Here is a 16,287-nt window from a genome sequence, read left to right as displayed (position 1 = left end):
CCTCATTTTCGGCCTCCGCATGCCCCATTTTTGGCCTGTTCCAGGGGGTGGGGATTGCTGCTACCGCCTATCCCCACCACCTGGAACGGGCCAAAAATGGGGCTCGCAGAAGCCAAAAACAGGGTGCACGGAGGCTGAAAAAGGGGCTCACGGAGGCTGAAAATGGGGTGCGCGGAGGCAGCGATAGGTCGCAGTGGCAATGAACGGCAGCTGTGATCCCCCGCAGCCTGGAACAGCTGATAGGCATTCCGGGAGGCAGATTCAACTGCCAATCAGCTGCTCATGCTAAATCAGGCTGTGCTGAAGTTGACCAGGCTCTTTGCCGCAAGGAGGCAAATTGCTCGGAGGTAGAAGCCGAAGGGTAGGGCCGGTGGGTGGGTGGGGCTTCGGCAACATTCACTCTATAAAACGCACAGACATTTCCACCATGCATGTTATACACCGAAAAATACGATAAGTGTGAGAAACAGTCATAACTCACTTTTTTCAGTACTTTTGTAACTTCGGACGGTCACTAAACAAATGGTTGTAAGTTGAGGACTACCTGTATTTGATATAAATAACATAATATGATGCTTTCAGAACTTTTTATAATTTAAATATACTTTGGCAATACTTTCTAAAACCTAGTGTATTTAAAAATGTGAATTGTACTTATAAGATAATATTTTGTTATCTCTTTCAGTTTGTTAAGAGAACATTCTATTGATGGCACTGGCTGGGCTCCAACTAGAACCTTAAAGGTGAGTTATATATAAATATTTCTTTAGTTTTACTTTAGATATTAGAAACATTTCAGAAAATAAATGCTTAAGGTACAACCAACCCATGTAATATTGATTTCAGTGGGAGTTTAAGCTCTTGTCCTCTAAAATAGATGGGGCTTAATTTTTTAATTTATAAATTTACATGGCTGCCTGTTTTGTAAAAGACAACTTTGGGCAGTTCACAATAAATATGAAAGATTTTCAGAGTACCCAAGGAACTATGGGAAATCTGACTTCCAGTTCTACTTCAATCACAATAGAGCTGGAAGGGACCTTGGAGATCTTCTAGTCCAACCCTCTGCTCAATCAGGAGATCCTATACCATTTCAGACAGGTGGCTGTCCATTCTTTTCTTAAAAACCTTCAGTGATGAAGCACCTACAACTTCTGAAAGCAAGCTGTTCCACTGATTAATTGTCCTCACTGTTAGGAAGTTACTCCTTAATTCCAGGTTGCTTCTCTCCTTAATTAGTTTCCATCCATTGTTGCCTTGCCTTCTGGTGCTTTGGAAAATAAGTTGATCTCCTCTTCTTTGTGGCAGCCCCTCAAATACTGAAATATTACTATCATATTACCTCTAGTCATTCTTTTCTATAGACTGGCCATACCCAATTCCTGTAACTGTTCTTTATATGTTTTTGTCTCCAGGCCTTTAATAACCTCAGTTGCTGTTCTTTACACTTTTTCCCAAAGTCTCAAAACCTTTTTGTAATGTGATAACCAAAACTAGATGCAGTATTCCAGGTGTGGTCTTACTAAGGATGTGATTTTGATTCTATGTCTCTATTTATACAACCAAAGATTTTATTACCTTATTTGGCTGTTGTCATACATTTCTGGCTCATGTTTAAGTGATCATGTTTAAGTGATCGTCCACTAGGACTCCTTCTCACAGTTACTGTTTTTGAGCCAAGTTTCGCCTAATCTCTCATGTGTCCTTGGTTTTTCCTGCCAAAGGTGTAAAACTTAACTTTTCTCTACATTAAATTTCATGTTGTTGGATAGGGCCCATTGTTCAAGTCCGTCAAGATCTTTTTTGATCCTGAGTTGTCTTCTGGTTGGCTATTCCTGCCAGCTTAGTATCATCTGCAAATTTGATGAGTTCCCCTTCTATTCCCTCATCTAAGTCATTTATGAAGATATTGAAGAGTACTGGGCCTAAAACGGAACCTTATGGTACCCTGCTGCTTACTTCCCTCCATGTAGATGTAGTACTATTAAGGACTGCTTGTTGTGTACTCATTGAGTACAGTTTGTCAGCCAGTTATGAATCCATCTAGTAGTGATGCTGTCTATCTAGTTTACCAAGAAGTAGGCTGTGATCTACTTTGTCAAATGCCTTGCTGAAGTCTAAGTATACTATGTCCACAGCATTTTGCTGGTCTACTAATTTATCAAAGAATGAAATAAATTTGGTTTGGCGTCATCTGTTTTTAACAAACCCATGCTGGCTCCATGCTGGAAATCCGGGCTGACTGAGGAAGGATCACGAGCCATGGCGGAGGCTTCCCTTTGGCAATCCTCCCCCCTCCTTTTCCTCTCATGACCCCCTGGCCAGCTGTAGTGGGGCCGGGAGGGTGTGCATGAGCGGGGAGACCCTCAAGTGAGCGGCCACCCACCCCGCGTGAGCCTTTGCTTCGCTTTGGTTCGTTCCTCAGCCAGTCCAGATTTCCAAAAAGTTGCCAAGAAGAAAGAAAAGTAATAGTAAAGAGCCCCAAGGGGAGCTTGCTGGGTTGGCCCAGCCTCGCTGGGAGATAGCGAGAGGGGAGATCTCTCCCCAAGAGAGAGATACAGAGATACACACACACACAGAGATAGACAGAGAGATATACGGAGAGGGGGAAAGAGAGAGAGACATAGATACAGAGAGAGAGATACAGACAGAAGGGGAGAGAGAGAGACATAGAGACACAGAGGAGGGGAGAGAGAGGGAGAGAGAGAGATACAGGGTCATGGGGGGATAGAAGGGGAGAGAGAGACACACAGTGGGAGATAGAGAAGGGAGAAAGAGGCATAGAGAAACACACAGAGAGATACAGGGGGGGAGAGATACAGAGGGGGGAGAGACACAGAGATACAGAGAGGGGGGAGAGAGACAGAGAAGTCAAGAGACACACAGGGGGAGAGGGGGGAAGATAGGGAGAGGGGGAGAGAGAGACAGAGAGGGGGGAGATAGAGAGACGGGGAAGATAGGGAGAGAGAGACAGGGAAGATAGAGATAGAGGGGGAGAGAGGGGAAGATAGAGAGGTAGAGGGGGAGAGAGATAGAGAGGGGGGAGAGAAAGATACAGAAAGAGGGAGAGGGGGGAGATAGGGAGAGTGGTGGAGATAGAGGGAGAGAGGGTGGGTCAAAAGGGTTTTGTGATTCCCAGTGTTTTTTTAATAGCCAGTTCTCTGCCCTAATGACCAGCTGGGTAGGCATGGCTCGAGGGTCATGTGATTGGGTAGGAGTGAGTGATGTCGAGTTGGCAATGCCCATCTAGGTTTTGTGGCTCCCGGTGTTTTGTTTTCTGTGGGAAATGGATCCAAATGGCTCTTTGAGTGTTTAAGGTTGCAGACCCCTACCCTAGGCACTCCTCTCTGTTCTCATCCGATACCTGTGGAGATGATCTTGATTCCCACGAGAGAGAGGAGTGTTGTGTCTGGCACTGCATTCCATCCTCCTTCCCTCCTTCCATAGTGTGTGGCAACTGAGAACCAACAAAATGGCTTCTGCCAGGGAACATCCGGTTGGCATCGCGTTGAGACAGCCGAGGAGAAGTGGGGCTCCGCAAAACCCAGCTGATTTTTCTCCATTTGGAGTCCCTAAGGGGCCAATGTCACCCTGGAGGGTTGATGAAGAAAGGAGGGACCCCTTGTCGATTGCGGGGACTTGGCGGTCTTCCCGCTGGATCCGAGGGCATCCTCCCAACCAACGGAGTAAGAGGCGACCATTTCGGTCTGACAGAAGCTGTGACAACCAAAAGGAAAGCATGAACTAGTGATTTGTGAGCAGTGTACTGGAACTGTTCCAATTTCTACTCTTGAGATTTAATTCCCGAATAAAGATACTTTTTGAAATTTAAGATTCTCTAAAGGCAAGAGGAAGGGATTTTACTCCTGCCTCTAAAAGGAAACAGCGAGTTAATATGTAAAGAGACAGATGACAGATCCAGAAAACAGAAAGAACTCTAATGGGAGAATATTAAGTTAAATAATAAAGAAAAGACCGGACTGAAACTTGAAAAGAAACTTAAAATATTGGAAATATTTTTGAATACCTGAAAATAAAAAAGTGAACTATCAGACAAATAAAAGCTAAACTTTCGCTTTATAAGCTAGGACAGGGGTTTGCAACCTTAAACACTCAAAGAGCCATTTGGACCTGTTTCCCAAAGAAAATAAACCACTGGGAGCCACAAAACCTGGGTGGGTGTGGCCAACTCGACGTCACTCCCAGTCACATGACCCCCCCCAGCCATACCTACCCAGCCAGTCATTAGGGCAGAGAACCAGGAACCGCAAAACACTTCTCTCTCTCTCTCTCTCTCCCTCTCTCTCTCTATCTCTCTCTGTAACTCTCCCCCTCTCCCTATCTTCCCCTCTCTCTCTCCATACTCTCTGTATCTCTCTCTCTTCCCCTCGCTCTCTCCCCCCTCTCTGTATCTGTCTCTCTCTATCCCTCTCCCTCCCCCTCTCTCTGTATCTCTCCCCCTCTCCCTCTCTATCTTCTCCCTCTCTCCCCCCTCTCTCCCTCTGTGTCTCTGTCTCTCTCTCTCCCCCTCTCACTGTATCTCTGTGTTGCTCTCCCCCCTCTATCTCTCTCTTCTCCTCTCCCTCTCTATCTTCCCTCTCCCTGTCTCTGTATCTCTCTCTCCCCCTCTCTCTGTATCTCTGGCCCTCTCTTCCTCCTCTCCCCCCCTCTCTCTATGTCTTTCTCTTTCCCTCTCCCTGTATTTCTCCCCCTCTCCCTCTCTTATATTCCCCTCTCTCCCCCTCTCTGTATCTCCCTGTGTCTCTCCCCCCCGTATCTCTCTCCCCCTCTCCCTCTCTCTCCCCCTCTCCCTGTATCTCTCTGTATGTCTCTCTCCCTCTCTATCTTCCCCCCTCTCTCCCCCTCTCTGTCTCTCCCTCCCTATCTTCCCCTCTCTCTTTATCTCTCTCCCTCTCTTCCCCCTCTCCCCTCTCTCTATCTATGTCTCTCTCTTTCCCTCTCCCCTCTCTCTATGTCTCTCTCTTTCCCTCTTTCTGTATCTCCCCCCTCTCCCTCTCTTCCCCCTCTCTCCTCTCTCTGTATCTATGTCTCTCTATCTCCCCCTCTCTCCCCCTCTCTCTGTATCTGTGCATATGTGTGTCTATGTCTCTCTGTGTGTGTGCATGCGTGTATTTCTGTATCTCTCTCTCTCTGTCTGTGTCTCTTCTCACACTCTTGGAAAGCTCAGCGAGCTCTCATTGGGGCTCTTCGTTACTGCTTTTCTTTCTTCTTTTTGGAAATCCAGACTAGCTGAGGAATGAGCGTGAAGCGTAATGTAGGCTTCCCTTTGGGGACCCTCTTTCTCCTCTCATGACCCCTTGGCCAGCTGTGGCGGGGCCAGGAGTGTGTGCACGAGTGGAGAAACCCTCCTCAAGCGAGCTGACAGGCTCAGCCAAAGCGCAGCAAAGGTACATGCAGGGCAGGCAGCCCCTTGCTTGAGTGTCTCCCCACTCATGCACACACTTCCAGCCCCACCACAGCCAGCCAGGGGGTCACAAGAGGAGAAGAGGGAGGAGGGTTGCCCGAAGGGAAGCCTCCACTGCGCTTCATGCTTGTTCCTCAGCCAGCCTGGATTTCCAAAAAGAAAAAAGAAAAGCAGTAGCGAAGAGCCCCAAGGAGAGCTTGCCAGCTTGGCCTAACCTTGGCTTTCCTGACTCCCGGGGTGGGCATGCGAGGTTTGGCGGGGCCAGCACCTTTTCCCGCTGCCCTGAGCTTCTTAAAGCTGCAGGCCTGTCCCCCTTTCTGTCATCCCATCCTCCCAGATTCCATTCCCAGCCCACCAGGCCTGGTGTTAGCGAGGCCGGCGTTTGTTGGGTCGCCAGGTCAGGCAAGTGTCTTGGAGCGGAGAGCAGATTGAGCATCTCCCCAAACGACCGAGGAAAGCCCAGCACCAACAAGGACCAGAAGAAGCTCCAGCAAAAGTGAGGCACCAGACAATCAGCCCTGGCTGCTTTTCCACCCCTCGCCGTCATCCTTACCTTCTCAGGCCAGGCAAGGAGTGACTGGGAGGGGAGGGTGAGGGATGGGACCAGCCAGTGATGGGACAGGGAGCCACAGCAGAGGGCCCAAAGAGCTGCAAGCGGCTCCGCAGCCATGGGTTGCTGACACCCAAGCTAGGAGATAGAGTTGGGACGACTCCTAGTGGTGGAAAAAAGATATAACACAGATGGAAGTGAATTTGGGAAATAAAAAAGAAGAAAAAATAGAATTGAAATAGATAAGAAGACAGGAGATAAGAAAACAGCTGCAAGGCTGTTTGCTTGTTGTTTGGGGACAGGCAATGTGATCTTTGAAGCTCGCTGAACTCACAAAGCAATTTCATAAAATCTCACTGAGTGAATTGGCTTTTTGGTTTTTTGGCTTTTTTTGGATTGCTGGGACATTGGGGAGTTTGGAGGGGACATTGGGAAGTCTGGAGGGCCATTCTGGATTACAAACATCATTTGACAAAACACTCTGAGGGGTGAAAGAAGAAAAGTGAAACAATATACACATATTTGGACAAGATACTGGGAGGAAAAGTTGGATTATAAAACTCCTGACTTTAAAGTGTTTTTTTTTTCTTTTTCTATAGATTTGATATTCTAATATTGGAATTTATATAAAGTTGAAATTTAGAAATAGACTTTAATAGGGTATTGATGGAGTAACTGTAGGTAGTAAGGTATTATATGTTATTAGCTGATCATTATATAAATTTGTAAGATTAGATTTGTAAGACTATAAGACTATAAAATAGATTGTAGATTGATTCTAGAAGATAAAAAAAAATGAGTGCTCTAAACTTAACAAAAATTGGAAAGAAAAAAAATCTTCCACACTGGCATCTGCAGCATCCCGCCCATCAAACCAAAGATCAATAGACACAGTTACAACAAGAAAAAACAAATACTTTCCAAAAACAAACACAATCGGCTCCAATCATTCAAGAAGTAATTACTTCACAGAAAGAGAAAGCAAGGAAAAATCATAATGCGGTGAAAGGTGATTTGGGGGAGATGAAGGAACAGATTCAGAATATGGACATAAGACTAGGAAAATTTCAGCAAATGATAAAAAATGAACAAAGGAGCCAGAAAATAGAGAGACAAATCAGAAGAAACCAAGAAAAAAATGGAGGAAATAAATCAAAAGTTGACACAAGCAAACAAGAACCTGGAAGAGACAGTCATAATTTTAGAGATGGAGAAAGCAGTTCATTTCCTATGATTTCAGAACATAGAGGATGATAAAGAAGAAGACCTCCCAGAAGTGATGACTGAGTTATTGGCAAGTGCCCTAGAGATAGGAAACAACAGATAGACAAAATGTTTCGAATAAACACAAGCTATGCAAGGAGACATAAGGTCCCAAGGAATGTACACGTGAGATTTGTTAAATCAACAAGAGATGAAATATTTAAAAAGGCGATGATCCATTGCTCTACAGATGGAAAGAAATTGTGGTTCTGAAACAGATTAGTAGGAGGGTAAGAGATTTACAGAAGCAATATTAATTCTTGACTATTAAACTAATTAAAAGAGTAGTAAATTTCAGATGGTTGGTACCAGAGGGAATATTAGTGGATTGGGATGGTAAAAGATACAGACTGGATTTGTTAGATAAGGCGATAGAATTCTTTTTTTTTTTTTCGTTTTAAAAACAAATTTTATTAAAAAAAATTTAAAAATAAAATTATATAAAACATTCACAACCTTAAAATTCAAACAACAATATCAACAAACAATAAACAAAGTATATATAATGTATATAAGTACACGTATATACAAACCTAATTTTCCCCTTTTTTCCCCCTTAATGACGGTGTATAATTATTACTTTTAATTCCATACTAAATTTTGACTTTACTTTCTTTTCCATTGGTTTATCCACTCATACCAACTGTCCAATATCTTAAAATACTTTGAGTCTTCCTTATCTTTCAATTTCAACGTTAGTCTATCCATTTCTGCACATGTGTAAATTTTTTGAATTATTTGCTGTTCCAATGGCAATTGATCTGTTTTCCAAACTTGGGCTAGGGCTAACCTAGCTGCCGTAATTATATGTAATATTAGGTACCTTTTTTCCTTTCTAATGTTTTGTTTAATCATTCCTAACAAAAAAATTTCTGGTTCTAACTCAATATCCTCCGCAATTATTTCTGATATCCAAATTTTTATTTTTATCCAATATTTCTTAATTTTTGGGCAAAGCCACCAGACATGGAAAAAGGTTCCCTGTGCTTGTTTGCATTTCCAGCACGTTGGATTAAGGTTTGCATACATCTTCGCTAATCTCGCAGGGGCTAGGTACCAACTGTACCTCATCTTGTAGTGGTTCTCCTTGTATGCTACAGATTTTGTTATTGTATAATTGGTTTCCCATACCCTTTCCCATTCTTCCAATTGTATATTTTTGCCAATATTCCTTGCCCAAGCTATCATTTTTCCTTTGACTAGATTTTCAGCTAGGTCAAAGTCTAATAAGTATTTATAAATCTTTGAAATCAAATTTCCATCTTTGGCTTCTAATAGTTTGTCTAGTCGGTTGGGATTTATTTCAATTCCTCCTTCATTGTCTTTATTATATCTAATTTGTATTTGTATGTAGGGCCACCAATCTATTTCTATGCCTTGTTCCCTGAGTTCCTGCCGTGTTTTAAATCTTCCTTGGGGATCCAGTACTTCTTTATATCTGAATAACTTATGGGGTTCTAATGTGTTGGGGTGTGTTGCCACCTCCAATGCAGATATCCAGCTGGGAACCTTCATATAATGTTTGTTTTTAATTTCGAACCAAATGCCAATCTGTGAATTTCTTATAATGTGGTCTTTAAAATGTTTATAGATTTTGTTCCCGGCATTCCACAAATAGGCATGCCACCCCTTTAACAAATCGTGACCTTCCAATTTTAGTAGCCTGTAATTCTCCAAATTGACCCACTCCTTAATCCATGTTAAACTCACTGCCTTATAATATTTGTCCCACGCTGGTAGGCCAAAACCCCCTCTAGATCTATCATCCTGTAATATATTTAAATTTATTCTTGGTTTTTTCCCCTCCCATACGAATTTTGATGTTATTTTGTTCAAGTTTGTAAAAAAGTTTTTCTCTAATTTAACTGGAATAGTTTGAAATAAGTAGAGGAGCCTCGGGAGTATATTCATCTTAATCGCCCCAATTCTTCCTAGTAATGATAAGTTTAGTTTGCCCCATCTTTCTAAATCATTTTTAATTTGTTGTACTAACTCCCCATAATTATTATCTTTTATGGCCACATTCCTAGTTGTCAGATTGATACCTAAATATTTTACCCTCTTAACTACTTGTAATCCTGATTATTTTTCTAATTCTTCTATTTGTTTTGCTGTTAGATTTTTAGTTAATATTTTAGTCTTATCCTTATTCACTTTTAAACCTGCCACCTTACCAAACTTCTCTATTTCTTCTGTTAATTTTAGTTCTGTTTCTAATGGATCTTCTATGAAGAATACAAGGTCGTCAGCAAATGCTTGAACCTTGTATTCTTCTCCTTTAACCTTAAGTCCTTTTATATTTTGATTGAGTCTAATTCTTCTAAGTAGATTTTCTAGCGTTAGAATAAAAAGTAGTGGTGAAAGTGGGCACCAAGACGATAGAATTCTATGATAGTTACATTGCTGCAAATGAGGGACAAGAAATAAGCTGAAAATTGGAATATCAAAGACAAGAGGAACCAACAGGAGAATAGAGGAATGCACAAGAAAAAGGAGAAACAGAGAAAGCAGAACAAGAAGGAGCAACGGCAAAAGATCAAAGACAAATAAGAACAACTAGGAGAATAAGATCTATATATAAGTAAAGGAGATAGAGGGGGAAAACGAGTTGTTGTCAATAAATATAAATGGACTGAATTCCCCCATAAAAAGGGGAAAAAATTATATTTGATTACAAAAGTTGAAGGTAGATATAATTTGCCTTCAAAAAACCCACATAAAAAAGCAAAACAGGAAATTATTGGAGTGCCCCAAAATTGGGAAATTATATTTTTCATCAGCACAACAAAAGAAAAGAGGGGTAGTTCTATACATTAAGGAAAGAATAAACTGTATATATATATAACTGTTGTAATGTTTACGGCTGCTGACCTGCTTGCGCTGCGAGACTCCCTCCTCTCGCAGGTTTGGCCCTCCTCACTATCGAGAGCCTACCTTGATGACGGATTTTGGAATCACGAGAGGTGGCATGCGGCGAGGAGGGGGTTGTGGGGTTTTTGGGGGAAATTTTTAGATAAGGTTTTAAAGGTTTCTGGGAGGGGGTGGGCTCTGTGGGTTTGGGGGAGAACCTGTCGGGGAGGAGGGCAGAGCCGGCTCAAGAGCGCGGCACCAGAGGTGCAGGAACCGGGGTCAAGGAGGGGGTTAGAGCTTGTGTTGTGGATGGACATTACATCAGTACTGTGGGTGGGAGGGGCAGATATGGCGGGAGCAGGGGGCCACATCAGGTTGTGGGAGCGCGCGCCCGCTGGCTCCAAGCGGTGGCGCGCTCCGGCCTCCAATGCTCCTCTCGTTCCCCAGGTTGCACAGACCCTCAGGCCCTGGGCCTTTGGCTGATGCTGTGCAATGCCCGGTCTGTGGTAAATAAAGCCCCCCTCATTTGTGATCTTGTTCAGGAGGAGGGAGAAGTCCTGGTGGGTATTACGGAGACCTGGTTGGGCCAGGAGGGGGGGTCCCCCTCGTTGAGATGTGCCCACCCGATTTCCACGCATTTCATCAGCCAAGGACACAGGAGAGGGGCGGGGGGGTGGCGGTTGTCATTAGAGAAGGTCTTGGTCCGAGGGAGGCCACTGTTCCTCAGACAGCTGGATGTGAGTCCCTCCTTGTGAAGTGGGGTCATGGGGTGCAGATGGGCGTGCTGGTTACGTACCTGGCTCCCTGCCACGTAGCAGCAGCCCTGCCCGAGCTGCTCAACGTTATAGCTGCGGTGGCGGTTGACATCCCTAGGCTTATGGTCATGGGGGATTTTAACCTGCCATCCACCGGGGAGGCGTCTGAGGTGGCTCGGGAGTTCATGGTTTCCATGATGGCCATGGACCTGACCCAGTTAGTTCATAGCCCTACTCACACGGGGGGAAACACGCTGGACCTGGCTTTTGTCTCTGGTCAATGGTTGAGTGATCTTGAGATAGAGGATATAGTGATCGAGCCCTTGTCATGGTCGGATCATTCCCTCCTTCGCTTTGACCTTCGAACCGCCACACTCTGCCGCAGGGAGGTGGAACCGTTGAGGTGGTTCCGCCCCAGGCGCCTGATGGATCCAGATAGGTTCCAGATGGAACTTGGGCCATTTCCTGAGGCTCTGGCACATGGCTCGACTGAGGAGCTGGTGGCCGCCTGGGATAGGGCGGCCGCTGGAGCTTTGGATCGGGTCGTGCCTTTGCGGCCTCTGACCCGGCGCTGATCTCGCCTGGCTCCTTGGTTCACTGAGGAGCTGAGGGAGATGAAGTGCCGGAAAAGACGCCTGGAGAGCGGTTGGAGGGCCAGCCATTCTGAATCTGACTGAACACTGGTAAGGTCTCATATTAAGACCTACCTGGTGGCGATAAAAGCGGCGAAGTATAACTATTTTGCCGCTCTTATTGCGTCATCAGATAACAGCCCAGCCGCCCTGTTTAGGGTGACCCGCTCCCTGCTCCACCAGGAAGTGCAGGAGGACCCCTTGGAGGGTAGAGCCGAGGATTTTGTACAATATCTGTATGACAAAATCGCTCAGATTCGGGAACACCTGGACTCTGACTGGGTAGATTCAGGGGGGAGGACAGAGGCAGGTCTTGTGAGTATTATCTGGGAAGAGTTTGATTCTGTGATGCCCAAAGATGTGGACAGGATACTGGGCAGACTGAGCGCAGCCACATGTTTACTGGACCCGTGTCCCTCCTGGCTGGTGCTGGCCTCTTGGGAGTTTACACGAGGCTGGCTCCCGGGGATTATAAATGCTTCTCTGAGTGAGGGTGTCTTCCCCGCCGTCTTGAAAGAGGCGGTGGTGAGGCCTCTCCTCAAGAAGCCTTCCCTGGACCCGGCAGTGTTGGCAAATTACCGTTCAGTCTCCAACCTTCGCTTCGTTGCGAGGGTTGTTGAGAGCGTGGTAGCGCAACAGCTCCCTCAGTACCTGGATGAATCGTCGTATCTGAATCCGTTCCAGTCCGGCTTCAGGCCTGTGTACAGCACGGAAACGGCATTGGTCGCGTTGGTTGATGATCTCTGAAGGGCTCGGGACAGGGGTTGTTCCTCTGTCCTAGTCCTATTAGACCTCTCAGCGGCTTTTGATACCATCGACCATGGTATCATGCTGCACCGGCTAGAGGAGTTAGGGGTGGGGGGCACCGTCCTATGGTGGTTCTCCTCCTTTCTCTCTGACCGGTCGCAGTCCGTGTTGACAGGGGGGCAGAGGTCGACCCCGAGGCCCCTTGTATGTGGGGTGCCACAAGGGTCGGTCCTCTCGCCCCTTCTGTTCAACATTTATGTGAAGCTGCTGGGTGAGATCATCCACGGTTTCGGGGTGAAGTACCATCAGTACGCTGACGACACTCAGCTGTACATCTCCACCCCGGACCACCCCAACGATGCCCTTGAAGTGATGTCCCGGTGCCTGGAGGCCATGCGGATTTGGATGGGGAGAAACAGACTCAGGCTCAACCCATCTAAGACCGAGTGGCTGTGGTTTCCGACATCCCGATATAGTCAGTTGGTGCCATCACTGACTATTGGGGGCGAGTCATTGGCCCCCACGGAGAGGGCTCGCAACTTGGGTGTCCTCCTGGACTCACGGCTGTCTTTGGAAGAGCACTTGATGGCCGTGGCCAGGGGGACTTTTTATCAGGTCCGCCTGATTCGCCAGTTGCGTCCCTTTCTGGATTGGAACTCGTTAAATACGGTCACTCATGCTCTCATTACTTCCTGCCTGGACTACTGCAATGCTCTCTACATTGGGCTCCCCTTGAGGAGCATCCGGAGGCTCCAGTTGGTCCAGAACGCGGCCACGCAGGTGGTTATGGGAGCAGCGTGGCGCTCCCATGTGACTCCCCTCCTGCGCGAGCTGCACTGGCTCCCGGTGGTCTTCCGGGTGCGCTTCAAGGTTTTGGTTGCCACCTTTAGAGCGCTCCATGGCATCGGACCGGGGTATTTACAAGACCGCCTTCTGCTACCAATAGCCTCTCACCAATCAGTACGCTCCCATAGAGAGGGGCTTCTCAGGGTGCCGTCGGCCAAACAGTGTTGACTGGCAGCCCCCAGGGGGAGAGCCTTCTCTGTGGGGGCACCTACCATCTGGAACGAGCTCCCCCGAGAGATACGGAGGATCCCGGATCTGCGCATGTTTCATCGTGCTCTCAAAACTTTTTTTTTCAGCAGGCTGGCCTGGCCTAACTCTCCCTTTTAAATTTTTAAATCGTTTGATTTGTTTTATAAATTGGGTGATTTAATCTGTGTTTCGGCCAAAATATTGACTAATTTTAAGGGACTTTTAATGTTTGTATTATCTGTATTTTATCTTGGCTGTTCACCTCCGAGTCCTCCAGGAGTAGGGCGGTATAGAAATTTAATAAATAAATAAATAAATAATAATAAATAATAAATAATAATAAATAAATAAATACTATATATATGCATATTCTTTCTAGCCAGGTTCTACCTACGTAAGCTAAGTTGTTCTTCAGCCCTAGTTCTGTGAAATCTCATTTCACAGAACTAGGGCTGAAGAACAACTTAGCTTACGTAGGTAGAACCTGGCTAGAAAGAATATGCACATAAAAGCCTACGAAAAAAGAAAAAGACATACACACACACACACACACACACACACACACACGTATGTATGTATGTATGGGCTTTTTTTCTTCTGGCAGCCAGCAGACCCTTTGCTGCCCATTGGGAGACTAAGATAGATCTATTTCAGCCTTATAAGGCCTCATCAGTTAGCCACACCCTCATCTCATGTATCCTCTCTGTAAAGGTACAATATTTGTTTTTTCTTTCTTTTTCGTAGGTTTTATGTATATTTCTCTTTAGCCAGGTTCTACCTACGTAAACCAAGATATTATGCAGCCCTAGTTCAGTGAAATCACAATTCACTAGTTTCTGGGCTTTTTTTCTTCTGACAGCCAGCAGACCCATTGGGAGACTAAGATAGATCTATTTCTATGAAAAGAGGCAAAGGTGTATTCTGACTGAATACAGATTCAGAATACACCTTTGCCTCTTTTCATAGAAAAACGTCAGTTACGATCACACAGTTTGCCCATAAGAACCAAACCGAGAACTTCAGCCAGAAGATGACGAATGTGATTTCGTCGAAAAGTCGCTACTACCCTTTTAAGGATATGTTTACAATTACACGGGAAGAAACCCAAGATATTAACTGTACACACATTTATACCCGTGAAAACTTACATACATACATACATACATACATACATACATACATACATACATTTATTATTATTTTTTATTATTATTTGATTTATATGCCGCCCTTCTCCGGAGACTCAGGGCGGCTTACAATGCGTTAAGCAATAGCCTTCATCCTTTTGTATATTTATACAAAGTCAGCTTATTGCCCCCACAAACTGGGTCCTCATTTCACCTACCTTAGAAAGGATGGAAGGCTGAGTCAACCTTGAGCCTGGCGAGATTTGAACCTGCAGTAATTGCAGGCAGCTGGTCTTAATAACAGGGTGCTTTAGATCACTGTACATATACATATATATATGAAGAAGGCAGCATTTTAATGGAGATAGAGATGAACCAAAGATACTTTTGACAGCAATATATCTGCCAAATAACAACTAAGAAAACTTTTTATCAAAAACTGTATGTAGATATTGGAAATGGAATATAAAAACATTTGTGTTGTAGGAGATTTCAATGCAATTGTAGATGCAAAATTAGATTATAGAAGTAGTAAGACCGGAAAAAAGGCTAAGATATTTCTTAAGGTATTTTTTTTAATGGTAGAAGAAACTTGTATACACGATACACGGAGAGAAATGAATCAGGGAAAAATATCAATGCACATTTTATTCAAACAGGCATAAATCATGGTCCAGAATTGACATGATCTGGATGTCACCTGAACTAAGATTTAACGTGCATGAGATAGAAACTAACATATGGGCCAACCATAACCCAATAAAAGTAAGTTGGAAAGGAGAAAATAAAAGGTTGAGATGGACATTGAATCAATCCATATTAAAACAGAAAGAGTTTATGCAAACAATAGTAAAAGAAATGGAATTCAATTCAAAGAAAAAAAAAGACACATCACTACAAAATTTATGGGATACAACTAAAGCATACATTAGGGGAGTAGCTATAATCTGCATAGCGAGGAAAAATAAGAAAAAACAACAACATAAAATGTCATTAGGAGAACATAGAAAACTTGAATTAGAACTGCAAAAAGATCCACAAAAGAAAGTTTTAAAAAATCAAATGGAAATAATAAAACACAAATTAAATGTAATAGAAAAAGAATTGGCGCAAAAAATTAAAAGAGGAAAACAAAAATTATTTGAAACCGCCAACAAACCAGGAAGATGGTTAGATTATAAACTGAAAAAAGAGAGAGAGAAGAAACTGATAAGCAAACTACAAGATGTGAAAGGAAACCTACAATTTCAAAATGAGATTTAAAAAATAATAATTCAGGAATATTATGAAAAACTATAAGATAAAGAAAAAATGATAATATAATACTTGGAAAAAATTAAACTACCGAAAGTGCCTGAAAACATTAAAAATATGTTAAATGAAAGAATAATAATGATGGAGCTGACAGATGCGATAAAATAACAAGTCCTCAGGACCAGATAGACTACTAGCAGAAGTATATAAACACTTACAGGATACACTGAATTTGTCAATGTTAGAGGTATTGCTAGAGGCTAAGATACCAAATACTTGGATAGAAGCAAACATTACTCTAATCCTGAAAGACCTGACACAGATAAAGAACTATAGGTCTATATCATTACTAAATAAAGATTATAAATTTTTGCAATAATGGCAGAGAGATTAAAAAGATTTTTGAATGAATTTATCCACCCGGATCAAAATGGATTCCTACCAAAAAGATAAAAAATAACGTAAGATTTATTTTAGACACGTTGGAATACTATGAAACACACTCAGAAAAAGAAATGGCATTGATTTTCTTTCTTTCTTTTTTTTAAATTTTATTTATACTTCTTTCTTTAACACATGTAAGTGTTTAGTGAACGGTGTATTGTCTGGGTCAATTTATTTATACATAATAATAATAGTAACTATTATT

General features: G+C 43.6%; 1 protein-coding gene across 9 annotated transcripts in view; it reads left to right on the top strand.

Annotated features, from left to right (window-relative positions):
• The window catches only part of UBE2F (ubiquitin conjugating enzyme E2 F (putative)), a 178,856-nt gene that overhangs the window by 117,739 nt on the left and 44,830 nt on the right, over positions 1-16,287 (top strand). For all 9 annotated transcript variants that reach the window (XR_015732083.1, XM_087885707.1, XM_034426200.3 and 6 more), the window contains one exon: positions 686-743. Coding sequence is in view for 8 of the 9 variants with exons in the window: in XM_087885707.1 (XP_087741833.1) it covers positions 686-743 (58 nt within the window). In the remaining variant the exon portion in view is untranslated. The remainder of the gene's footprint in view (positions 1-685; positions 744-16,287) is intronic.

Source organism: Pantherophis guttatus, chromosome 1, assembly GCF_059756535.1.
Source record: "Pantherophis guttatus breed Tessera chromosome 1, ASM5975653v1, whole genome shotgun sequence".
Classification (NCBI taxonomy): domain Eukaryota; kingdom Metazoa; phylum Chordata; class Lepidosauria; order Squamata; family Colubridae; genus Pantherophis; species Pantherophis guttatus.
Note: the sequence above shows the minus strand (reverse complement) of the source record. Positions and strands in the feature narration are given on the sequence as shown.